The 25,599-nt window shown below is 42.5% G+C and overlaps 1 protein-coding gene and 1 long non-coding RNA gene across 6 annotated transcripts in view; both read left to right on the plus strand.

Moving 5' to 3' along the window:
- The window catches only part of LOC129347878 (uncharacterized), a 14,950-nt gene extending 14,794 nt beyond the window's left edge, over nt 1-156 (plus strand). The window contains exon 3 of the long non-coding RNA XR_008600197.1: nt 85-156. This is a non-coding gene — a long non-coding RNA (uncharacterized LOC129347878). The remainder of the gene's footprint in view (nt 1-84) is intronic.
- An 8,093-nt stretch (nt 157-8,249) lies between these two features.
- On the plus strand, nt 8,250-19,074 carry gata3 (GATA binding protein 3). 5 transcript variants are annotated; one of them, XM_023278456.3, is made up of 6 exons: nt 8,250-8,816; nt 8,934-9,335; nt 10,176-10,709; nt 12,998-13,044; nt 15,086-15,211; nt 17,571-19,074. In XM_023278456.3, exons 2-6 carry the CDS (start codon nt 9,101-9,103, stop codon nt 17,847-17,849), a joined length of 1,221 nt encoding a protein of 406 aa, XP_023134224.1. In that variant the 5' UTR covers nt 8,250-8,816; nt 8,934-9,100; the 3' UTR covers nt 17,850-19,074. The 5 variants fall into 5 exon arrangements, with proteins under 5 accessions (XP_023134224.1, XP_023134226.1, XP_035807912.1 ...); XM_023278458.3 differs by having other exon boundaries at nt 8,252-8,816; nt 10,176-10,652; XM_035952019.2 differs by lacking the exon at nt 12,998-13,044 and adding an exon at nt 12,781-12,926 and having other exon boundaries at nt 8,254-8,816; nt 17,566-17,738.
- Nucleotides 19,075-25,599: the final 6,525 nt, after the last annotated feature.

Raw genomic sequence — 25,599 nt, forward strand, 5'->3', positions numbered from 1 at the left:
ATATATATATTTTAGGCTATTTTCCCCCCTTCAATCTATTTTTGGAGCAACCAACCAACGTGATCTGCTTGTTGTTCCTTTCAGATGGAGTCCCAGTGGCCACCCAGTCCCGGATTATTCAGCTCAGCCAAGGGAATGGAAAGGCGGAGGGGGCCCTATAGCCGTCTGTAAGTGTCCATCCTCTGTTTGTTTGACATGGCAGCGTCCCTGGGTATAAAACCGATAAACATCTGGCGGCGCTGCCAGGACATTGGAAAATGAGGGATCGGGGGAGGGAGAGGCAGTGAAAGAGGCAAATCATAATGAGAAGAAAGATGGGCAGAGAGAAAGAGAGATGCTGATCAGCTAATTACAGCTGCAAATAAAATGCAAATTTATCCTGGCACAGTGAGCATGCCCAAGTTTAAACATAGCGCCATCCAAAAAATTCAGAGCTGGCGCTGGCTGTGCGCCAAAGATGACTCCCAAACAAAGGCTGATTAACCAATAATAGTAATATTAATAGCGAAAATATTAACAATAATAGTGGTGTAGCTTCTGCATGCTGCTTCCTAGCTGGGTTTCACACCTCCCTGCTTCTATTTTCCAGTTAAAAAATAAAAACATAAAAAATGGCACTCTTCCCAACACCACAATCCAACTGTTCCCCAACACCGTGTGCGCCTTTTACGCACTAAGGCCTATTTCCTCCCCCCACACCCAACACACACGTCTTATATCGTGATTAATGATACATCGCCACCCAAAAAGATTAATCATGGAAAATTAAAAACTGTTGGGAGGTACCTCGCGAGAACTACATCAGGTGCTGGTGCAAACGAATTAGCTCCATCGAATCTTTTTAGATGCAAATATTTTGTTATCTCCACTTTGCTGCGACTGTTTCTCCAGTGTTTATGATTAATTATCTCTTCTTGGTGAAAAATAAATCATGCGAAATTAGGATCTCGCTGACTCCACCGGCGTAAGCAGAGATGGCAGGTCGATGTTGTTAATTTCAGGTTGAAATTGACACACTAATTATAGCGCAGAGTGCTGCTGGAACACTAGCAGGCAAGATTATACCTCTGTGCTTCTATTTTTTCTCTTTTTTTATCAGATCCCCCCTTATATTTTACCAATTAAAAATCGTAAAGGCATTTCATTGCCCCGGGATAAAAAAAAAAAAGAAAAAAAGAGCAGCCTCTCTCCTAACATGGCCATCACTTTCCCCCATCAGATTCATTGTGATGTATTAGATGCAATAAATTATCCCATGTAACAAAACATGGCGAGCTGAAAGGCTGATAATCTGCAGAGGGGAGATAAGGATTCATTATTCCAAATCATTATGAATCCAGCGTTGGCTGTGACTTCTTTCTTAATCAGCTTCTGTGATCCTGGATACGTGAAGGGAGCAGATAAGAGCAGAGTCGTTTATAATTCTCCCCACCTCGGCCTAATATTTTAAAATAAAATCGCAGGGAGAAGCCGCCGTAAAGAAGAGAGAGAGAGAGAGAGAGAGAGAGAGAAAGAGAGGAGCACATTGGCTTAACGTTTGGAGGGTGCACAGGACGAGAATAATAAAACACATTGAGGGAAATAAATAAGTAAATAGATAATACGTGGCCCCATACGTTTCTGCTGGTGTTTTGTCTCAAATTAAGGTCATCTTATTCGACGTTTACAGCGAAGAATCATGTAGGCAGGGAGTGAATAAAAAAAAACAGAAAAAAAAGGATAGAGAGGGAGAGATATATACCGCAGCGTTTATTTCACATTTGGAGTGGGAAGTAGCTAATAAAATTTAGGCTAAACCGGGAGGCTGGGAATGATTTGCTGCGTTTTTACGCACGAAAAACAGAAGCAACGGCGCGGATAACACAACTAAAAATAATTTAAAAAAAAAAAAGACTAAAAACACCGCTGCATTTAAGCATTTTTAACCAGAATTGTAGCATTTAGTGATTGTAAACACCAGCTGCATGGGGTAGAATTGATGGGAAATAAATAAATAAATCCGGTGTGCGCAGGCTCGTCATCGTGGCCCCCGGTGTACCGGATTTTTTTTCGTGCTGTCACGCGGTGAGCTCGCGTCAAATTCTACATTAATCACGCGTGAGGAGAGCAGCGTGACTTTACCCGGTTCGTGGAAAAAAAAAACCCTCCCCCCAAAAAAGTCAAACCCTTAAAGCCGCATCCTGCGCCGTTTACAGTCTCCGTTTACAATTAAGTACGGATTGATTCCACAAACACGAGTCCCCCCTCCTCTTATAAACAAACAAACAAATAATTAATTCCACATGTGCGTCCTAAATTTTTTAAAAATAATTTCCCTCCTTTATTTTAATTGATTCCCGTTATTTCCTTCCCTTCGTAATTAATCTTTTTATTACACCTATAATATGCTTTAATTATCTGTGCGTAAATGATGCTTTAATTTTTGTTTAGACCTCCCATTATATCAAATCCATCAGCATTTATCACATTCACCTTTTAAATTCAAAAGCCCCACCAAAGTAAAATAATTAAAAAAATAAATAAGCATTTTTTTTTATTTAAGAGGAGATTAATAAAATCTTCGCAATCTGGTAAATTCTATTTAGAAAATACTAATTCCATAAATGAAAAGCTGCCCTACATATGCGTGGAAATGCTGAATAATTCATTGGTTTTTAAAGGAAAAAAATGGCACATTTGGCTGCAAGTTTACACACAAGGAGGTTTGAGCCAATTATCTTTAATTTATTACCTTTAATTGAATTTCTTTCCCCAAAGATAGATTTGGGTGTGATCAGTTTACATTCTCCTTCAGAGTCTAGAGATAGCAAAGCCTCCAGCATCCTCCCTCTTCTTCTTCTTCTCCTGCTTCTTCTTCTGCTCTCCTCTGCTCTCCCTCCTTTCTCCTCAGTGCATTTTATAGGGAGAAGGATCGGATTTGCTTGGTGCTCCTTTCAATCAACCATGGTGTCAATAAGCAGGCTAGCATCGGGCCTCTGTGCGCTCCGGGTTACCGCTGGATGCCATGAAACGATGAGGCTCCAAACACAGATTTTCAGATTTGTTTGCCTTCATTTTTTTTTCTAAAGATTTTTTTCCCAGCTCTGATTGCTGTGGATCTGTGGCCCTGATTAGACACCAAGCTGTCCTTTTGTGGCACAGAGAATAGGGCTTCCAGCACAACAGGATGGAGAAACAACAGGACCCTGCACTGTTAAACCACAAAAATATAACACATTTTTTTAAAAAAGAAAAAAAGAACCCACACAATCCAACCAGTAAATCTGATTTTTCTTTTAAATGTAACAGAATTTCTACTGGGGTTACATGAGTGGGCGTCACCTGCTGGATCAGGTGTTGCTTTATCTGATCACAGTTAAAAAAACAACAACGTGTTTTTATGGATGAAAAATAGGAAACAACGCGCGTCTTTTCCCTTTTTCTAAGTTGCTTTCAGACCCGGAAGAGCTGGCGTGCTCAGTACAGTAAGTACGGTAAAGAGGCCGCCTTTGGTTGGCCCCGTGTGCGCGTCGCAGCCTGCCCGGTAGCCTACGTGCGCGCATGTTCCTTCCTTCGCTGCTGAGTTATGATGATGATGATGATGATGATGATGAGGATGATGATGATGATGATGATGAGGAGGAGGATGTGACTCCGGGACCGAGGGCGCGCACACCAGCAACACCAACAACACCAACCACCACCACCACCGGCAGCAGCAGCAGCAGCAGCAGCAGCAGCAGCAGCTCCACCACGCTGTGCGTTTTTTTTTTCCTTTTTCAGTCCGCAGCTCTCCTCCTCGCCACTCTCGCCTTCCTCTCCTCTCTTTTCTGCTCCATCTCTCTCTCTCTAAATGCCACCGGCGCCTCCATCTCTATGTCACTCTTTCTTCACATCTGCAGGGAGAAAAAAAGCCCCGCCACCGTCCAGCGTCCACTTACAGGTCAGTAAATATTTAGATCCTCGCTCCGAAGCATCCTTCCACCCCACCTCCTCGTCCTCCTCCTTCTTTTTACCGCTTTTGTGTTTGTGATTTGGAAACTTTTACGCACGGTGGAAGAAGGTGTGGTGTCAGGTTGAAAATGAAACCGAGCGAAAAGGCAGCGTTTGTGCTTGTTTGTTTTTTATTAATTCAATTTTTTCCCCAAACTGCCCCGCATCATTTCTCCTGCACATCGGCTCTGTGCACTTGCTGCTGTTGACAATACCGACCGCCATTGTTGCATTTAACGTCGCTTGTTAGCTCTCCGTGCTGCTGACCTAAACATGCTGCTATTTTCCCTCCTAAACACACGCGTAATAATACGAATCCACCCGGCGCTTCGGATTGATATGTAAAAGCGACCTCTCTCCTAAAATATTCAACCACCTCCCCTCCTCATTCTCACCTTAAAAAACAGCACAGATGAGGGTTTTTAACGACCTATTACCTACCGCTCAGGTTGCTCGGTTTCTAGGCAGAATCCCATACAAGCCGTGAAATTGATCTGATTACCTTGCCGGCGGGTCATAATAATAAAAAAAGGAGTTGCTGAGGCTGCGCTTTCCCCCCCTCCGTTATTAGTTTCCTCCATCTCGTCTTTTCGGTCGATATGTCTCGATATGGCGGAGAGAGAGCCGCTGCTAAAATGAATAGGACGCCAAATTAAGGGCATCACACGCAGCACTGTCACGGGCCAAGAGCTCCAACGTTTATTTTGCGTGAGCGCGACACACACACCTTTTTCGCACATCTGTATTGATCCCAGAGGCTCTAAAAAAAATAAATCTTATTTATTCCCCCAACTAACCAAACTGATCACTTGGATTGCATTAAACTACATTAACATATTATTCAATCTTAGAAAAATGGCCTTAAGTGATTTTTAAATTATTGGATGAGATTTAAAATTAAACTGCACACATCCAGAATGAATAAATCACCCACAACTATAATTATTATGGTGTTGGATGGCTTTGTTTGGAGATACATATGGCTAAGAGGTGCAAAGGCCTCTGTGCGTCAAATGAAAGATTACATCAGTGAGTCTGGCGAGAAGCGATATAGACACAGATAAGAATCACAAGTCAGTCAATTGGCACACACACACACACACACACACACACACACACACACACACACACACGCTCACAGACGTTTTTTTCTCTCTTCATTGGGAAGAATGACACGAAAAGTTGCTACTTTTTAGGCACTCAAAAATGTGATTTATCCCACAGCTTGTGTTCTCGTTTCAATCATTCTAGGAAATCCACTTGTGTTTTTTCTTTACGCGCTCGACAAGCAGAATTTTACGCCCTCGTTTGGTTCTAAGAAGCCGAGTTGGTTCACATGCTGACAGAATAGCAGCTTCTCTCTCTGTTTTTGTTCTTGAAAAGACCAGAAAGGTGAGGAATGACTCACAGGAGTTAAAAAAATAGGTTATAGCAACGAGTTTCAAAATGTAGCCTCTAAATGAGCGTTTAACGGGTGAAATATCTCACAATTACACCGTGACTGACTGGCCTGTAGCGTTTTTAATCACCGCCTGGGCATCTGCGCTGTTATATGAAGCAGCAGCAGCAGCAGCTTCTTTAAATCCTGTGAGGTTCACATTTTTCATGTGTGTGTTTTCCTGCTTTAAGTTTTATTTTTTTACATTTAAATATAATTCTCTTGCTGCTGTTTGAACAGAAGAATTGGATTTTTACGCATTTTACGCACAAATATGGCACATTATGAACCCAGATGCCAGAGCTTACACATTTTTCACCATTTATATTTATATTTGCTATTAAAAAAGAAAAAATGTCATAAAATACTCTTTTTATAATTAATATTATTATAATGGGAGTCATGGGAGGATGCAAATGGTGCCATGTTACTGTTATTATCTGTCATGTATTATTATTAGTGTGTGATTTTTATCTCTGACCTCTGATTCATCAGCTGATGCCAGGTTTTTTATTTACGAGCAAAGACAATGATTGTAATTCCTGATGAGGCCTATACACACAGGATGCTCAAAGTAAACACACACACACACACACACACGCACACACACACACACACACACACACACACACACACACACACACACACACACACACGAGACGTTATCTAAAACATTTGATCCCCCACGCTGACAATGGAATAATCCGTTCTTGTCTTAAATTCTCATCCGCAATGTAGGAAAAGCAACTGTGCCATGTCTTGATTTTAATCACCGCTGGCTGACATAATCACTCAGAAATTTATCTGTGCCATCAAAAAAAAAAAAAAAAAAAAAAAAAAAAGCGGACCTTCGCTTGGCTTTTATGAATCAACCTTTTACGCACAGCGGTGCTGCTATTTGTAGTCCATTTGCTTTAAAAATAGACTAATAGGGGCTCGTTTTGGGGACTCTTTCTCTTTCACACAGAGTTTTAGAAAAAGCTGAAGCCACTATTTCTCCCTTGGTGACGACAGTTCGGGATTATAAATGACAACTTTTTTTTTTTTTTTTTTAAAGGAGACAGTCTTATTCCACCACGCTGAATAAGCTCCGGCGTTATTGACACCGAGACTTGGGGGGAATCAAGTCATGGGATGTGCTTCCATGTCCTCACTCTCTAAGCTTCGATACATCCAGTCAAGAAACAAAAAAAAGAGAGAGGGAGAGAGAAAAAAACATAATCGGGATTTTAGGCTGCATTTACCGTCATGTGTTGCCTCCGAGCACCTATAACGGGCTACTTTGTGGATAATGGCTCCGCGATACTTTTCAAGAGGATAATTACACGAGTCCGCTGACAGCTTGACAATGGCAGCTACAGCAGTTTGCATCCAAGTTCAGTCTCAGGTTTTGCCTGTGTGAGAAAAAAAAACGCTCCCTCTTTTCTGTCTCTCTCTACTCCAGGTAGGGGCTATCCTGGAAGAGGGGAAAAATAGCACGCTTTGCCAAGTCTCTCCCTCTCAGCCTGTGCTCCCACGGCTGAGAGGAACCGTGATACCAAAGAGGAGGTGGCGGTAGAAGAAACTAAAAATATAAAAACTGATGAGTGTGCACTAGTGGAGACATCACCTGAGGCCTTGGAGGTTCATTCTAGCTGCTCCCTGCGTCTTTTTTGTCCGTTTTTAAACGCACTGTGGTGATTTTCAGTGACCCCACCTGAATATTCCACTCTCGGGGGTAAGTGCTGGTGCAAGGGCGTGCGCGCTCCCGCTCCCGCTCCCGCTTTGCCCGTGCTCGCCGTTGCGCTCAGAGAGGGTTCATTTCCTGGCTGTTTACACCGCCGTGACGTCACATCCAGTGGCGTCGCCGAGGCTGCCCCCACCACGCACACACGTACACACACACGTACACACACACGCGCACACACACGTACCCAGCTCTACTATTACGCGCTGCCAATCTGGAAGTATACGGAAACTGGGATTTGGACATCGAATACTTTCCTAAAGGAGCAGCTCTCCTCTTTTTTCATGTCTATATGACACTGAACACACCAGCTGAATTTATTTCTGGTTTAGACACAAAAAATAACATTTTTCAAATTATTAAGAGTCCCTTTATTTAAAAAAAAAAAACAAACTTGGAATAAAAGAGAAGACGTGAAGCTTGGTAAGGTTAAATCACTCCCTGTGTGCGTTCTCATGTTACATTTAATGCACTGTTTTTGAATAAATCATGACATGAGCTATTGTTGCTTGTCTGTTTAACTTGCTGCTGCAGCAGTGGAGTAGCTGCACAGAGTGACTGAGCCAATAATAATAACCTACATTAGGATTTTTTTCTCTTTTTTTATTTTTTTTAGAGCCTATAAGCTCAGTCAACCCAGGCGTCCTTGTCCGTGCCTGCTTCACGGTGAGGAAAATCGGCTCAATTTGGATCTGCCATTAGAATAAATGTGCCTGTCACCGCGAGAGGACGCACTGTCACAATTTTAAGAGCATAAACGTCCCGCAACCTGCTATTGGCCCAGAGCAACAGGCTCTGCTGCAGCCTGTTTTCTCTCTCTTTTTCTTTCGTACGGCAGAAAGTGCAGCAGAAAAAGTCATTTGAGATTTTTAAGCTTGGATGCTTTTATATGTTAAATCACGTGAGAGTTGGTGTTTTAACTTGTTTTTCTAAAAGTATCTTCTTCATATTTTGCAAATGTAAATGTTTTATAGATTAATTGCAGCTAAAACAGCATCAGCTTTGCTTCTCTCCACGCTTTTTACGCACGAGTTTCCATGCGTAAAAAGCTGCTAAGTTTCATTGGGCCTACCAAACTGAAATATTTATGTTTTAATAATATATTTTCTAGGGGCAAGGTCATTGAAAAAAAAAAAAACTTGCAGCACTCCTGCATCTCTCCTGGCCCCCACGTTATATTCAATTAGGGCAGGCCCCTCCCCTTAACTGATGACACTGACAGACCCTCCTTAAGTTGCGTCGCGCCACAGCTGTCTGCAAGCATTGAGCTGCCTGGCGCCATCCTGGAAGAATGCCTTCACTGTAAAAAAAAAAAAAGAAAAAGAAAAAAGAGAGAGAGCAAGAGAGGGGGAGAGAGAGAGGGGTAGGGACAGAGCGAGCAAGAGCCACACAGAGCGAGAGGCAAAGAGAGAGAGGAGCGGAGTTAATGGAGAGGGCTACAACTGCGCACAAACACAGATTTGATCAGTGAGTTTAACTTGCTGGTGCTGGTCAGTGCACAGTGAAGCCACCCGCTGCAAACAAGCCCCTGCGCCCGCACCGACCAGCACTACTTGTTGAGTCGGGCTGCAACGTTTTGTTTTCTGAGAGAGGAAGAAGTTCAGGAACTCTGCGTGGGACTGGATTCCATTTTGGACGTATTTATATAGACAACACCTTTGTTGCATTTTGTAATGTGGGGTATGTTTCGTGTTTAAATATATTCTCTAGTCGGGTTGAATTTCACTTAAAGTCTGTGTTAAAACGTGTGAGCAAAAATTTTTTTTGAGAGAATAATTCACTTCTTTCTGTCTCCAGGTGATCGGAAGCAAGCGCGGAACCTGTGGATTTAACGAAAAAGAAAACGGATTTGGGACTGATTATTTCTTCTCTTTTGACTTGTACCGGTTTGCTTCGGCGTACATGAACATTTGCTAAAAAGACAGAGAGAGAGACACACAGAGAGAGAAAATAAAAGTCAAGCGATGGAAGTAAGTGCGGATCAGCCACGATGGATGAGCCATCATCCCGCGGTGTTGAACGAGCAGCATCCCGGCTCACATCACCCGGGCCTCGGTCACTCGTACATGGACCCTTCGCAGTATCCCCTCGCTGAAGATGTGGATGTACTCTTTAATATCGATGGACAGGGGAACCACGTCTCTCCATACTATGGAAACTCTGTCCGAGCCGTCCAGAGGTACCCTCCTCCTCCACACAGTAAGTAACCGGCCCGTTTAGGCCTTTTATTTAATAATGTGCACATTATCCTCTTCAGATGCTTGTGCGTAATTGCGGAAAAGGCTCCATTACTGCCGCTGTGTTTGGAATTATTTGTATAATCTGTGATCCAGACCAGGTTTCGGTTTTGGCTTGAGCTGTCTTTTCGGAAAAAAAACCCGAGAGCTCAAGTGTTGTGAAACCACGGCGTAAATATATACCTTTGCTTTCTGTGTAGTGCTTAATTTACAGTTTAATTCCCGTCTGAACCTCACAAGCCCGACTCACAGATGTAGCAGACGTTTTTCGAAAAGCCGTGCGTAATTTGTTTTGTGGATCAATCGGGTTTAAACAAATACTTGTCACAGAGGTCACGCACACACACCTGGAATATTTTGGTAATGTTTTCACTTCTAGGCACATGCACGGCATTTATCTTCTATTGTAATGTGCTGTTCATCAGCGCGCAGTCATTTATAGAGTTTCCTATATTGTACGTTTTAACTTCCTGAACTGTCAATCACGGCGTAGTTTCTTCTTTTAAGTCGTTTGAATTACCAGTTATTCGGTTGTTGCATTAGGGGCCTGTTCAACGGGAATATTATACACGTGAAGGAGGTGAAATGATTACCACGGAATATTTTGAATGAACAGTTGATGCAGATTATATGAGATGGAAATTCAAAAAATACACAAAAGGTCGCTCAGTTTATTGGATAAATCTGTGCGTAAATGTGCGCCCAAAGGCCCAAAGCGTCTAAATGGCAAAATGAATTGTATTTGTTGCTGCAGACTGAAGTCAGGTTGTGATCTTGTTCTGTTTTCTGTGTGCTGCCTCAGGTAGCCAGGTGTGCCGTCCCTCATTACTGCCCAGCTCTCTGCCCTGGCTGGAGGGGAGCAAAGGAATCGCCCCGCACCACAGCACTTCTCCCTGGAACCTGAGCCCCTTCCCCAAGAACCCCCTTCACCACGGCTCCCCGGCCAGCCTGTCCGTCTACCCGCCGGCCTCCTCCTCCTCCCTGTCCACCGGTCACTCCAGTCCGCACCTCTTCACGTTTCCCCCGACCCCTCCGAAAGACGTATCCCCGGACCCGGGCATATCCACCCCGGGCTCCAGCAGCTCCGGGCGGCAGGAGGATAAAGAGTGCATAAAGTACCAGGTGACCCTGGCCGAGAGTATGAAACTGGAGTCAGCTCACAGCCGGAGCGTGGCATCAATCGGAGCAGGGTCATCCTCTGCCCACCACCCCATCGCCACATACCCACACTATGTCCCCGAATACGGCCCAGGCCTCTTCCCACCAAGTAGCCTGATAGGTGGGTCATCTTCTAGTTATGGTTCCAAAACAAGACCAAAAACAAGGTCCTGTTCAGGTAGGCGTGCGCTTTATTACATTCCCTTTTGATCTAACATTATTCCCCAGATTTGCAGCCTTTAACGATCAGCCATGTTTAATAATCTCATATTCTTTAAAAAAAAAAAAAAGTGCCCATAATCAGCACATTCATCCTTCTCATGAATAAGCTTCTTCTTTTTGGGCTTGAGGCCACGCAGGTCAACCTGTATTCTAAACAGGCGCATCAGGAAGCTTCTAAAGATTTCTCTTTCATCACCTAAAATCAAATAATAATAGTTTAGGACAATAATATTTTAAAATAAATATAAGCAGGCCTTAAATTGTTTATTGAAGACATTTTTATAAATAATAGAACCTTAATTTAAATACAATATAAACAAAACTATTTTGCAGAATCTTCTCGATATTTAATTCTAACAAACTGAAATCATCGTGACACACACGAGTTAACTCCCACATTAATTTGGGTCATTTTTTTCTCCCCCCATTTTCTCTCTCCACCAGCACAGAGACAGAGGGTGAAGCCAGCTCTCTGGGCTGTGTCGCCCCGTTTATATGTTTAAGATAATCCCATTACTGTCAGACCAGTGCGCGCCACAGTTGCATTGTTTACGGAGCGCTGGAGCTCCGGATGCTGCTCGTTCATTCACAGGGAGAGAAAAAAAAAGAAAAGCGGGTGAACCGTCGCAGTGTCAGAGTGCACGAACCGGAGAGAGACGAGAAGGGCAGAGATGTTTCCAAACTGAGAGGACATAATTATTTTAGAGGTTATTTGCAGCTGAAAAGCAGTTTTCTTTTTCTGTAATGAGATTAATATCAGCGCCTTTGATGGGGAGGATAGAAAACAGTGGATTAGTCGATGCATATCATCGGGGGATTATTCAGCAGCATCGTACAGTGGGGTCATTAATGCAAATAAAGATTTTAATTCGAGGATCATGTGCGATAATGTGCATTTAAAGATATTTCTAATGAGGTTATCAGCGCAGTGCAACTTCTTAATATTGTGCAGCGACTAAAACACACCCCGCAATAGCTGCATTGCAGAGGCCTGCGTTTCCTCCAGGATCTGATTCTCTTCTCTTGCCAAAAAGAGAAAAAAAAGAAGAAAGAAACACTCTTGCTCAGGTGCTTGCATGTCTGTCACATCTGAACGACCCGGACTGACGCATCTCTTTGTGGAGAAGAAGAAGAAGAAGTAGTCTCGGGCTTTTTCTCTCTGTGTGTTTTAGCAGCTCGCAAAGAAAAAAAAAACAGGGGGAAGTAAGTGTGGCTGCATGAGAATGCAAAAGGCTCTCGGCGTTGCACAAAAAAGCCCTGTGTGAGTCTCTGCTTTCAAATAATCTGAGTGTGACTGCGGCGCCCTTGTTTCAGTTTCAGGCCCCCCAAATACCAGAATCAAACTGTTAGTGCGCCTCTCACCTGTCGGTGTCACTAGAGAAGTGCCAGTCAAAGCTGAACAACCCCTCAGTCACCCGCAAACAAAGACACAAACAACACATGCACTCACACTATTATTATTATTATTATTATTATTATTATTATTATTATTATTATTATTATTATTATTATTATTATTATTATTATTATTATTATTATTATCTAAATAAATGAGAAAGTGGCTGATGGGAGAGAAGAAGGCCTGTTTTATTAGATTTTGAAATATATCTCGGATCAAATGGCATTTTATGCATTTTAATGATACTCAGGGACATTTAGTTTGAAGATTTTATTGAGCTGATTTCTGCCTTATGGACCTGAACACCACCAACACTAACCACATGTGTTTTAATATGTGTGTGTGTGTGTGAGATGATTATTAAATTAGTGCTTATAATAATAATAGTAATAATTACATTTATTATTAGTGTTTGTTGTTATTTGTTGCTCCTGTTTTGCACATTTTATTTAGCAGAATTTATAATTTTACTATCAGATCCACTAACCTTTTTATTCCCAGCTTTGATCACATGCATTATTATTAAGATTATTTTTGCATTTTGTACTTTTTAAAGGCCCAACTGACCTGGACATTATCTCCATGTTCTGTGCGTGCGTGCGTGTGTGTGCGTGCGTGTGTGTTACAGAGGGTAGAGAGTGTGTGAACTGCGGGGCCACGTCGACTCCGCTGTGGAGGCGGGACGGTACGGGTCACTATCTGTGTAACGCCTGCGGACTCTATCACAAGATGAACGGGCAGAATCGCCCTCTCATCAAGCCCAAGCGGCGGCTGGTACGTCCCCATCACATTTTTCTCTATTGATGACATTTTTCCGTCTCTCTCTCTGTTTTTCCCCTATCCAGGAAGAAGTAGGCCTATTAGCTGCAGGAAATTGACTCGACAAGTGCAGGTCTCTGTTTTCAGATACTACCATAGCAAATAAAAAAAGAAAAAGAAAAAAAAACTGCACAGTTTATTATTATTATTATTTTGCAAAAGAAAAAAATGCAATGACTATTTTTTTTGCTAAAAATGAAATTGATGCACAGTTTGAACAATTGGGCCTCCCCATATTGTGTATTTTTGGAGATGCGCAGATGTGCCATTCATTACGCACAATGATCTCCAAATTTTTCTTTTGAAAAAAATGCAGGTTACAGTTTTATGTATTTATATTTTTGTGTGAAATTCTGCAGTTTACTTCAGGTGGGAGTATTTTTGCAGGGAAAGCCCCTCTTCATTAGAGCTGCATCTCTTATGCGCTTTAGAGGAGTTCCCCTGGTGCTTCAAAAAACAGATTCTTTCGAGGCAAAGATGGCTGTCCAGTCTTGCTCAGCTCTCTTCTGGACTTCTCCTCTCCTCTCTGCCACTTCGCCTCTTAATGCAAAAACCCGACTTCTCGTTGCAGGAAAGGGCTGCCGGATATCTGAGCAGCGCAGATAAGTCGCTTTTAACAACACAGCCCCGCTTCCCCAGTCAAAACATAAAGGCTAGCGGAGCCCGAGCCACGCAGGGCCCGGCGCTCAGTCACGACTTGGGATTGTTTAGGGTTAGAATCAGTGCTTAAACACACGGAGGATGGTCAGGTATATGTAGAGGACACGTTAGGTTCGACCTTTTTTAATTTATGGAAGGAAATACGATCAGAAAGAGGCGAGATATGATCCAAAATTACGCATTTTGGTTCCAAAAAGTATTAAATCCGTGCGTAAAAACGCAGGGACGCTCGAAGAAAAATAGAATAAAAGTGAAGATGATAAGATAGATGATCGTTCAAGGTTTATTCCTGCACTCTGATTGGTTATTCAAAGCACACAGCAGGAGGGGTTATTAGGCCACCACATGTGTATAATTGGAAATCCCTCCCAGAGCTAATGTAGTCCTTTACGTCGGCGTGTCCTCTGCGGTCACCTGTCTATTGACTGTTTTTAGAGATTATAACATCAATGTCATACAGCCACTGCAGCAGACTGGGGCTGTGAGGCAGACAGCTTTAAAATCCATTGGAAGACACGACTTTCACTGTGTCAGGATGAAGTGAGGGTTTTACTCTGCTAGTAGCCTGCAGCGGAGTCCAAAAATACCCACTTTATTCTTTCTTTTTCCCCCCCACTTCCACAAAATGCTTTTAACTGGCGTGCAATTAGTGCCATGTGGTTCATTTCACTGCATCCTGCATTCATAGTCGGTATCCATAGTGTCCATATTTAGAAATGCAAAGCATACAGCCCTGCAGAGCATAGAATCGATACCAACATGAATCCATGCAACCTCTTTCTTTGCATTGCAATTGTTTGAGGTCCACATTTAAAACAAGGCTTCGTGGCACAAACTTTGAGGGGAAATTTAATCAGATTTAATAGCTCTCCCATTTCAAGGCACTGCTTTTATGTCTTCTGTAAATATTTATTCTCTAGGAGGTATGTGCTCTATGACGCTATTTTTAGCCTCGAGTGAAAGCAGCTCTGTGTTTTTTGTATTTCTTTCCTTATTTTAAACCTATTTTCAGCTTTTGCAGTAAATGCACAAAAATGAACTCCATCCAAATATGTAGTTTTTATAGATTTGCACAATGCAGGAGTGAGAATAAGGAGAAAAAAGCAGCGTTTAATGTGTGAGAAGAAGGAAAGATATTTACTTTTACGCATAGAGAGGCTTCTCCGAGGTATCCAGGGCTGCCAAATTTGCACAGACTAAAATTTAAAACATGCACATTTACCACGGTGCGTTTAAAAAAAACTCCAAGAAAATGCCTCCAAGGTGTGCCACAGGGCCTCTTTGGAAGCAAACTCCTCCAATAAAATGGAAAAAAATAACCCCAAAAATCAGAGTTTGTGCGCAAACTTGCAGCCCTGGATGCTGGTGTGGAAGCTGTCAGAATAAATCTTCATGTTGATTGGGTCATTACGCGGTCATGTAACGTCTTGTGGCCTCTCTTCTTGTGTTTGCAGTCCGCAGCCAGGCGGGCAGGGACGTCGTGCGCAAACTGTCAGACGACAACGACGACGCTGTGGCGGAGAAACGCCAACGGGGACCCGGTGTGCAACGCCTGCGGCCTATACTTTAAACTGCACAATGTAAGTAATAAACCTGCATAGGAAGCATCTTTTCTGAGCGTTTCTTTCCCCCAAACTTCCATCTGCTGCTCTTTATTTCTCCCTCATCACGTCCTGCTGGGCACCTTTCCCCCTCCTGCCTCTGCATATTTTATCTGACTTTTCCCTGCAGAGAATTTCAGGGCCACGGCGATAACAAATACTGTAGAATTAATATGATTTATTGGCAGTAAGTGCGAATCTGAAATGTATAAGACCTAAGTGAACTAAGCCCGCAGCCGCCTTGCTTTTGAATATTAAAGAAGAGGGGCTTAATTAAAATTCGATTAATTTCCAGGCCGGTTTTCCCCACTCCTTCCTCGTATTTCTAGCCTTTTGGTTCCATGCGCACCAGGGACTTGGAGTCCCCCCTCTGACCACCAATCCGTCTGATTCGTTTTGGGCTGGTTAGTGCCTCACCACATCATTTCACATCCTCAATCTGAAAACCCCAGGGACTCGTTTATCTCTCCCTCTGCCTCCTCTCCTGCTCACAAAGCTGTCACTTTTAATCAAACAGCCATTGTAGCTGAAACTAATAATAATAATAACCAGGCTAACTGCTCTCAGGCCACATGTAGGTAATTTTTCCTCCTCTTCTCTCTCTCACAGACAACAGATAAAGGTTGAATATATCCCACATCCACTGTGTGTAAAAGGGGGAAGAGTATCCTGCTCTGCTGCCCTGCTTGTCACGCAAAGCGCTCCCTGTTAAATCATTTTCCCATGTTACTTTTGGCAGATAGACACTGCAGAAACAGATTCAGACCAAGGTTAAAAGGAGAGCAGAATAATATTTCCCAGTTACACATTAACATTTGAACTGACCCCGACCTTGGCGTAATTGTGAAATTAGTTTATTTTGGTAAATCCAGACTTCTGTTGGGGCTCCTCCCCCCTTTGAAACAAATTCCACATTCTTCATGGAGAATTTAGCCGAGTCCCTGCTGGCCTGCATGTGCTGCTGACGTCCCAAAACACCTGATGGTAGCACTGTGTTGTCCCGCAGAAGCTTAGCAGCTCAGATAAGAAGCTTGTGGAAACAGTTAAGTTGCCACAAACATGAGGTTGTGTTAACACCCAAAACATTAGGCAGCCTCCTTTGAGTAATCAGAGGGTTTTCTCACCGTGCGGTTCTTTGTGTTGTCTGAGCGAAGCGGTGTGTTCAGGTTTGACACCTCTGGACGGGGGTTTCAGGTGGTTAGCTGCTGGTGTGTGGAGGTGGAGGTGGGGGAGGATGTGAGAGGCTGTGTATTCTGTGGTGGTCATTGACTCAAACACTTTGGCTCAGCTTTTGTTTGATGTGCCGGGGCGGCGGCCGAGCGCAGGCCGGAGGCCCAAGGCTTCCTCTGCGAGACGGTAGACATCTCAGCATCAAAGAGCAGAGGCCTGACCGGCTTTAGGTGGGCGTAGCAGTGCCGCAGAGCTGGAAACGAGGCAGACGAGGCAGAGAAAGTCACCCAGTATGGAGTCACAGCTTAGAGAATGAAACCACATCGCTGGGGGAGGGCACAGATCTCTGCCCTCCGCTAATCATCGAGGCCACTCTGTTTAAAGAGTCAGCGAAAAAATGCCAATGTCTCCGAGTAGCTCGGGAGAGAGCGAGGAAGAAATCCCTGTTCCCATTTCCCTGGGAAGAACCGCTGAGAAAGATCAGGAAGCCAGTCGGCCTCATCCACCTCCCCTCATAATCCTGCCCGCAGCCGGAATTCCATCATCCAGCTCTCATTCCCGGCTAAACCTATGCTGGAATATGGCAGCTGGGGCCATTTTGGCCAAGAGATGGCCACGCGGTCGAGGAGGAGGGTGGAGAGGAGGACTTGGCCGACGCCGGCGGTCGTCATGGCCATGTGTCTCTGTGGTCGAGCGGCTGCACATTAGCTGCCAGACCGTTCTGCACACACTCTCTCCATCTTCTCTTCATCCCCCTCCTTCATCTTCCCTTTCTCTCTCTTTCTTTCTGGCACGGCTGCAGCCTCAGATACAGTCCAGCTTAAAGGAATCAACGTTTAAATCCAACCCAACACACAAAGAGTATATATAAACAATCTCCTGTGTCGGGATGCTACAGTCAGATTTGCCTCGTAATGGGACTCCATTACATATCATTATATGAGTCCAAAAAACCCCAAAATCTGCCTCTAAGAAAACTAAAAGGCTCCCAGTGAGCCACATTTTTCTGACTTATTTTGAAACTCGGTGACACCCCTCATTTAAGGATTTTTTGTGATTGCGTTGCTTAATGCAGATGGGCTCAAGATGTGTAGCTCGTGTAAACAAAACTGCTCACGATGACAAAAAATACTAATCTGCCATCTCTCCTGTGTCCTTTCGAGAGCAGATCAACCGACCTCTGACCATGAAGAAGGAAGGCATCCAGACCAGGAACCGGAAGATGTCCAGCAAGTCCAAGAAGAGCAAAAAGTCCCAAGACAACATGGACGACTTCTCCAAGAGCCTGATGGACAAGAGCAGCTCGTTCAGCCCTACTGCTTTGTCCCGCCACATGTCCTCCTTCCCTCCCTTCTCGCACTCCAGCCACATGCTGACCACCCCCACACCCATGCACCCTTCCTTCGCCCCCCACCACCCCTCCAGTATGGTGACGGCCATGGGTTAGAGCCTCCACCGCCTCTAGCCTCTCCTGAACCCTCGGCCTCGCCACCACCACACCCTTCGGTACCTCTACTGACCTGCTTCCATATCCTAAAAAGACAAAACCGCTTCTCGGTTCCGATCTAAGCTCCAGTGAGAACGACGGGCTCCTTTTTATTTAGTTTTTTCCTCGGTTGCATCTTATTTTTATAAAACCCAAGCGTACCTCTGCGATGTGAATGCTTTGCAGACTCGACTGTGGCGCACTGACCTCCAGGGGGAAGGTTTTTGTTGAGAATTTTCTCCCCCGAGCCGCCGCTGCTGCCGCCACCACACACCGAGGCTGATCCACGACGATAAGGAGCTCCATTTGTGTACAAAAAGCCATTTTTTTCCACACACAACATCACGAAAAACTTTTCTGACGCCCTCTCCCTTAATTCCCGCCTCTCTTCACCTTGCACCTGTCTAACAGGAAACCCCCAGCTCCCCTTCTTCTTCACCCTCTTCTTCTTCTTCTTCTTCTTCTGCTGAAGGGGAGACAGACGCTGAATATATTTGTACAAATTGTATGAAATACAATACATTTAATGAAGACTTTTTAATTAAGTAAGAAAAAAAAAGAGGAAACATGCCCCTGGGCAGCTAACGACAAGAAGGGTACGAGTCGCAGCAGGTGGAGAGACTTGCCGCCGGAGGAGTGAGGAGAGGAGAGGACGCCTCCGAGTCCCGGAGGGGGAGGAAAAAAAGGGAGGAGGAGGTGAGAGAGGGAAAAGACTCTTGAGAAAGGGCAGGCCTCGGTTTTCGCCTGCATGAATTGTGTTGCATTAAGTTTGCAGAGAGTCAGCAGCTCCGGCTGCAGGCGTCTCTCTTCTTTTTTTTTTTCTTTTCATTTTGGATGTGCTATAGGTCTCGGGCAATTGGTTTGTGTTGAAGCGCGCACGTACACACATGCACACACACACAAGCACACACACACACACACACACACCTGAAAGACTTTCTTCCTGCCCACAGATTATATGCATTGTGAAAAAAGTTCCTGTATTTGTTATTTGTATGTATAAAATCAGAGTACCAAAAATACGAAAGAAACAAAGATGTAGAATTATTTCTTTATGTTATGCAGACTGAATGGTTGTAAAAATTTAATAATAATCACCAGTGTAAAATATGACTGCTTTTTTGTTTCGTAAATTTTTTTTCCTCTTTGAAAATAATAAACTAGTTTAATCTCTGTTGACATGTTAGCACTGTTGTTGGAGAGCCGTCATTTCTGCTTCCTCTCTGTGATCTCTGACACCCCCACTCTGTCACCTAGCCTACCACGACCACAGCAACCCGCCATTTTTCTTTCTTTTTTTTGTTTTTGTTACCCAGCATTCACAGGAAAAGCTCGTACGGTCAGTTGAGCACAAACAGGAAGAGTAGAAATAAACAGCAGCAATGGAGGAACAAATCAAATGGCAGGGTCAGCCGGACCGGGCCGGCTGAAGGGGCTTTTGTCTCGTCACATGAACACATAAATACACTGAGACCAACATGCAAAACACATCAAACATCCATCATTCATTCAGAGCAGAGGATTCATGAGGAAGCGGCATCATTTCAGGCAGTTCTTTTCACCTACTGGCCTTCCTATACCTACGTCACGCATAAAATTATCAATTTTTAACGCTAATTAGTGCGAAAAATCTACAAAACAGTCACATCTTGGCATGCTGCAGCTTAGAAATGAATTTGAGAAGTCATTTTAGCGGTCAGCTAATGTAAACTTGCAGACAGCACCTATACATGCAACACCTCCAATGCCGAGAAATGATTCAAGTGTTCGGGTGGGAAGAAAAGAGGAACTAAGTTGTGTTTTTCAACCGCTGAATGAACCGCGGTGAGGATGGAGCTTCCTCAATGTTTCAAGTCAATGATTCGATCATTTTACAGGTGAAAGCTATCAGCTGTGCTCCAGAGTCCCACGGCTCACTTGTACACCTTTGGACTTTTACCACTATAAAAGACAAAATGTGCTCCAATCTACAACTTCAATGTAGCAGGGAGGAGAGAAAAGGAGATAATCAGCTGCTAGCTTTACATTAAAATGTGCTATGCAGGGTTGAAAAGTCATATTTGACACACTACAGCCGGGTGACCACTGGTGTTAAAGCTGGGAAGGTTTGGCAACTGAACTGATTTAAAACCATATACTGTGCATTTACACTGCAAAATATGATGCATATCAAATCTTTTACTCTTGACCGAAGCGATTCTAAGTGAGTTTTGACATCCAATGTTCAGCGTAACTTATTTTTCTGAGCTTGTTCATGGAAAGTCCCACTTCACATGACACTCAACCTAAAATCCACCAACTTGCACAAAAAGCCAAGTCAAATATCAGCCCTCTTTCACCTTTTTTGCCATCATTATCATTCCAGGAATTCACAAGCAGCGTCTTCTGAATATTAATGTACAAACAAGTCCGCACACAGCTGCAGCAGTCTGAGCTGCCTACGTTTTGTTCAGTTGTATGATGTTTTATTCCATGCATGTAGGTTAGTCCGGGGTTTTTAATCAACTAATACACACTGAAAAATAAGTATGAAACAGTAAACGTGTTAACAGAGATGATGATTAGCTGAAGTGATCTGCATTCACAGAACATGAAAGTTTATAAAGAGATAAAATCAAGTATTTAGGAAACAAGGTGGAGTGCAGGAAACAGGCATGACACCGGATGAAAACAAAAAAGCTAAAAAGGGTGCTAAAAATATTAACAATGAATGATAGCAATTTAGAATTACGCACTAGTGAATGTACACAAGTGTTGGTATAACAAAGCCTTTATTTTTGAAAATCAACCTGCTGAAGATGATGGTGCCGCTACAGATTTTGATGATTCATAGCTTCAAGATAGATGTTCATGCAAAGTTAAAAGATAAAAACAGGATGCAGGGGTTAAAAACAAGGCTGCTACATCAAAACATCGAGTGATAAAGGAAGAAAATAACCCCTAATGCTCACTGGTTTGATTAAACCGAAAGTTAACCAGGCGAGTTCCTCAGACTCCATCCCTCCTTGTGCAAAACACTATTTGTTCACAACTGCGCCGCTCCAAAATGTGTATACCACATTTCCAATATTGAAATCTATTTGCACAAGTGCAATGCCAAATTTGGCAGCTGCAGCCCTCTCATGCCTCCCTGCAGAAAAGGCCATACAGAAGTCAGGTATTTGGCATCATTTGTTTCTGAGCCGCTGTGACCAATCGGGAGATTTGCTCCCGTGTTTTAATAGTGAGGTCAAGGGGGCATGTGGAATGAGAATGGAAATAGTGTGTGTATGTGTGTGTGTACAGAGGGATTGAGGAGAGCTTTGCCCCGTGGTGGGACCCCACGGCCCCTGGATGACCCCTCCGCCTCTGGTGTTTGGCTGTGGACGCCTGCCAAGGGTGACTGGAGGTGCAGCGATGGGGCTGAGGTGAGGACCAATGCCGACCAGGGGACGCCTCTGTGATCTCCTCTCGTCTTTCCTCGGTCATCACTGCCGTCACAAACCCCTTCATTTCTGTCCCCTCTCGCCTTCTGTCTCCCTCCCTTCCTGTGTCTGCCTCTCCTTTTTCAGGTGAGGATGATGACAGATTTGTGGCTGTAATCGGCTCTCAGAAATAGTTCGTCTTCATCTGGGCCGCTGTCAGCGTCGGGTCAAATCTGGGGTCGTTGGAGGGGAATGTGGAGTGTTTGCAATTAAAGATATATTTCTCTGAACAAGCAAATTAATTTTATGTCAAAAGAGGGGGAAAAAAAATCACAAAAATTCCCCTCAGTGCTGAAAATGGTCACACCACAGGAAAGAGAAACCTATTTGCGCCGGATGTCTCGACTGTTCCTTCACACCTTTTTTTTGTGAAGTTGAGAGATGAAATGGTTTCTGTCAAACATTTCATCTCTTGGTTTAAGTATGTTCCAGTTTCTTTCCACCTACCAGTGCAGAGTCTTGTGTTAGTAATACTGGTATGAAGCAGGGACCAATCTATGTCAGTGTGGTCACATGTGGAAGAGCAGCTCGTGTGTTGTGGCCTAAAGATTCTTCTTCTGTCCCACAATTCAACGATATTCACATAAGTCTGTAGCAGTCTGAACTATTTGAGGCGTTGGAACTCCCAAACAAGACATTAGGACTTGCGTAGTTTAATAAAGACACAAATGAGATGTCAGAAACAAGCTTGACTGGCTAGATCTTTAACCACACTGTCTGCATTCTGTTATTTATAACTGACATTTGCATCGGCATGAGCACACAATCACATAGTGTCTCACTCAGCTTTCACAAAAAAAGTCTACTTAAATGACATTTGAACAATATTCACAGCAAGAAGGTTCATGGCGCAATTTGATGTTAATTTAATGTATAATTTAATTGTAATTAATGTTTAACTCTATTAAACCGACAAAATATTGAATGAGATAATTCAACAAGATACAATACATGTCATTATGAAATTAAACAAAATTTTTATAATACAAATATTCAAAATTACAGATAAAATATTTTCCATCATTAACCATTTAAAAAATACAATTAAACAAGAAGACTATTAAACATTTTAAAAAATGCAATACATTTAATTAGATCATTAAACCTTTAAAAAGACAAAACATTTTATTAAAAAATTAAATGTTTAATTAGAAAATTGCATCTTAAATTTCTTAAATCTTTTTAATAATAAAACTTCTCAAAAGTTTTATTGTATTAATTTTTTTCCTTTCATTTAATTGCTTTTTGTTATGTAGTTTATTTCTTTAATCTTTTTTTTGTGTCAAGATTTTAACCCCAACCTTAAAAATGAAATAAACCCTTAAATCACAATGAAAATACTTCTGTTGTTACAATCATCAGTTAGTCAGTTATTCAGTTTAACAATTCAGCTTTATTTGTTTAGCACCTTTTACACAGATGACAAAACTAAAGCAAAGAGAAAAAAACTATGATTAAAACTGTGATTCAAAGTCAAAAACATTTTTTATAAAAAGATTTAACATGGTAATAAAATCTGTTGTGTCCAGGGGATGGAGGGAGTTTATTGAAGTCTTCTTGGGCTCACATGGTAAATCATTTAACATATAAACTTGATATTCAGTCTAAGGAAACTGCAGAGCGACAGAAGAACCAACAATATCTCCTGTTTTCTCCTTTAATGAGTCGACTCTTCTTGTGCTTTCAGACCAAAGAACTACAGACTCTTCACAACCTGCTCAAACTCTTGGTACAGGACCTCACCACACGGGTCAAGAAGGTTTCTGTCTCATTTCTACTCTGAAGCTCACCTTCTCCTGCTCAAACTACTGACAAATGTTTCTGCTGCTCTAAAGTCTGGTCTCCAGAACTTCCTAAAAACTCTCAAAGTCTCTTCTGCTGCAGGTTGCTATGTAGAACTGTTCCAGAAAACCTCACTAAACCACATGGAGGGGCCTCAAGATAGTCGTCCAAATGAAACCGTACAAAAACCAAACTAGCACAACCCAAACGCTAAAGTCTCCTGCAGCCTACCAGAGAACCTCTGAGAACAGAGAATCAGGACAGGAACTCTTACCTTCTGGACAACCAACGTTGGTTCTCAAACAAGAATACAGAATGTGTCTGACCAGAAACCTCTAAAGACTCACTACAGCCAAGATAAAGACACAACTCAGCTGCACCAAATCCACTAATCACTGCACACATTAGTACCATGTGCTAACTGTGGCTAAAGAACCACATTTACCAAGACAACTATCCAGTACAAAGCCCTAAAACACACCAAGAAACACATTAAAGACGATTTTACTGCTGGAAGCTGCAAGCCAACGCCTAAAGAACAAACTCAAGCAATGGAGCCAAACCCAGTTCACTGGTGAAGAGAAACAGAGGAAATGTTTGCCTGCAGCTAAATAAAGCAGGAAGACACTGAGCTGCTCAGGTGTTCCTGATAACACTGAGCTGCTCAGGTGTTCCTGATAACACCAAGCAGCCACCTGGACAGCCAATAGGAACACAGCTTCTTGGAAGTCCAGAGGGCTGGGTTAGTGAAGGAAATTTAGTTTAAAGTTGAAGCAGAAAGTTAACAAAGAAAGTTGAAAACCACCTTCTGATACCTGAAATCTCTGAGTTTTCACACAAAGAACACCTGAACATGTCAAACTGGTTCCATAGTAGAACCCTCATTGTAAAAACATCATAGTATGGTGTGTTGCTCAAAAAACATTAGGACCTGGCTGTCAGGGGACAAACATGTAAGAAACATGAGAACAGAGAGAACCCAACCAGTAGGTCACAGTTTATCATCATCTAATCATCTCCTGAAGTCCATATGGTGAGAGACATCAGTATCTGGTTGTTCATTTACCAGAGGATGCTTATAATCATGCTGATGTGGTCTGTACTCTACAGTATTTTAGTGACTCAATAAATGCCTAAGTTGTTGTTTTTTAAATGCTTTTTAGTTTTTAATAAAATTTAACAGCCTATATGTAATCAATAAATGGCCTTTGCCTATCTTAAGAAAAATTCACTCAGAACTTTACTGTTAACAGTACTAAATAAATCAATAAATACATGCATACACACATAAATAAGTTAATACATTAACTGTGTTAAGATTTAGATTTAGATTTTTAAAAAAGTTGTTTATGTTTTTGCAGAATCCAGTATTGCTCACTGGTTGGTCATTACATTTTGTTAGTTTGATTTCACTGTTTAAAATGATGCCACCTCTTTTCAGACAGAACCTGTGATAATAAAACAATACAAAATTTTTAGTTCCGTGTTAATAAAGCACTTAAAGCTTTAAGTATGGCTAAATGCTTTTTTCAAAATTAAATATATCACTCCTTAGGTGGTAGTGGCCCCAAGTTCAGTAAAGTTGGAAAGATATTCACAGATTGGGACTTCCAGCATCAATAACTCATTAGATATAGGTTGTCAAAACATAAACGGTGCCTCTTTCCCATTGTTGCAAGGCAGACAATGTGCTACAAGCCCAGTTTTATCAAAAGTAGCTGTCTTTCAAGCTACAGGAATAACATTGGTGTCTATGGAGTGAACAGGGTCCGTCTGCAATTTGCAAAACCGCTGCAACAGTAAAGAGAGACAAATATTCAATAACTTCACTCTTATACATTGTAGTGTCACTAAAATCACTGCAGCCTTCAACTGGCTCCTGTTGACAAAGTGTTTTAACAGAAATGTAAATGTTGTAATTTGATTCTTTTAATGAACCATGTAACTTGAATGGATGTGATGCTGGTGTGACCACAGTGCACACGTCTGATGTTGCTCACAGTGGTCCAAGGGACGCTCAGGGAGTTTGTGTGTTTGCTCACACTCAGGAAAAATTACAGGGAACATCGATCCTGGGCTTAGTATGGCCCAACATCTTGTTTAAACACTTGTTCAAAAAAAAAAAAAAATACAAGCCAGAGCTTTTTGATCCCGCTACAGCTGAATAATGATAAAGTGCTGTCAGACCATTCTCCACCCCAAAAATCCACGTAACTCCACTGCTTCAGTCAAAGAAAATGCAATATATTTTTGTAATTGTATTGGCTTATACAGCCAATAAAATGGTATCGTATTGGCTGTAATTGTATTTGTTCATAATGCCAACAGGCAACTTTCTGCCAGTGTAGCCAAATCTCCATAACTTTACAAATGTGTGTATAGACTGACTGGAAACACAAAGCAACACAAAGATACTGCTCAAGAAGAAAAAGCTCACAGAGGTGTAGTCTGTTTGTGTTGTGGTC

The sequence above is a fragment of the Amphiprion ocellaris genome, chromosome 21 (genome assembly GCF_022539595.1).
Source record: "Amphiprion ocellaris isolate individual 3 ecotype Okinawa chromosome 21, ASM2253959v1, whole genome shotgun sequence".
NCBI classification, from domain to species: Eukaryota; Metazoa; Chordata; class Actinopteri; family Pomacentridae; genus Amphiprion; species Amphiprion ocellaris.

What these genes read in the sequence shown, in the direction of transcription:
- gata3 (XM_023278453.3), top strand. Translation starts at nt 9,101, where the DNA reads ATGGAAGTAAGTGCGGATCAGCCACGATGGATGAGCCATCATCCCGCG. An exon ending in AAAAACAAGGTCCTGTTCAG is followed by an intron (nt 10,710 to 12,780) that starts GTAGGCGTGCGC and finishes TGTGTGTTACAG; the next exon opens with AGGGTAGAGAGTGTGTGAAC. An exon ending in TATACTTTAAACTGCACAAT is followed by an intron (nt 15,212 to 17,570) that starts GTAAGTAATAAA and finishes TTTCGAGAGCAG; the next exon opens with ATCAACCGACCTCTGACCAT.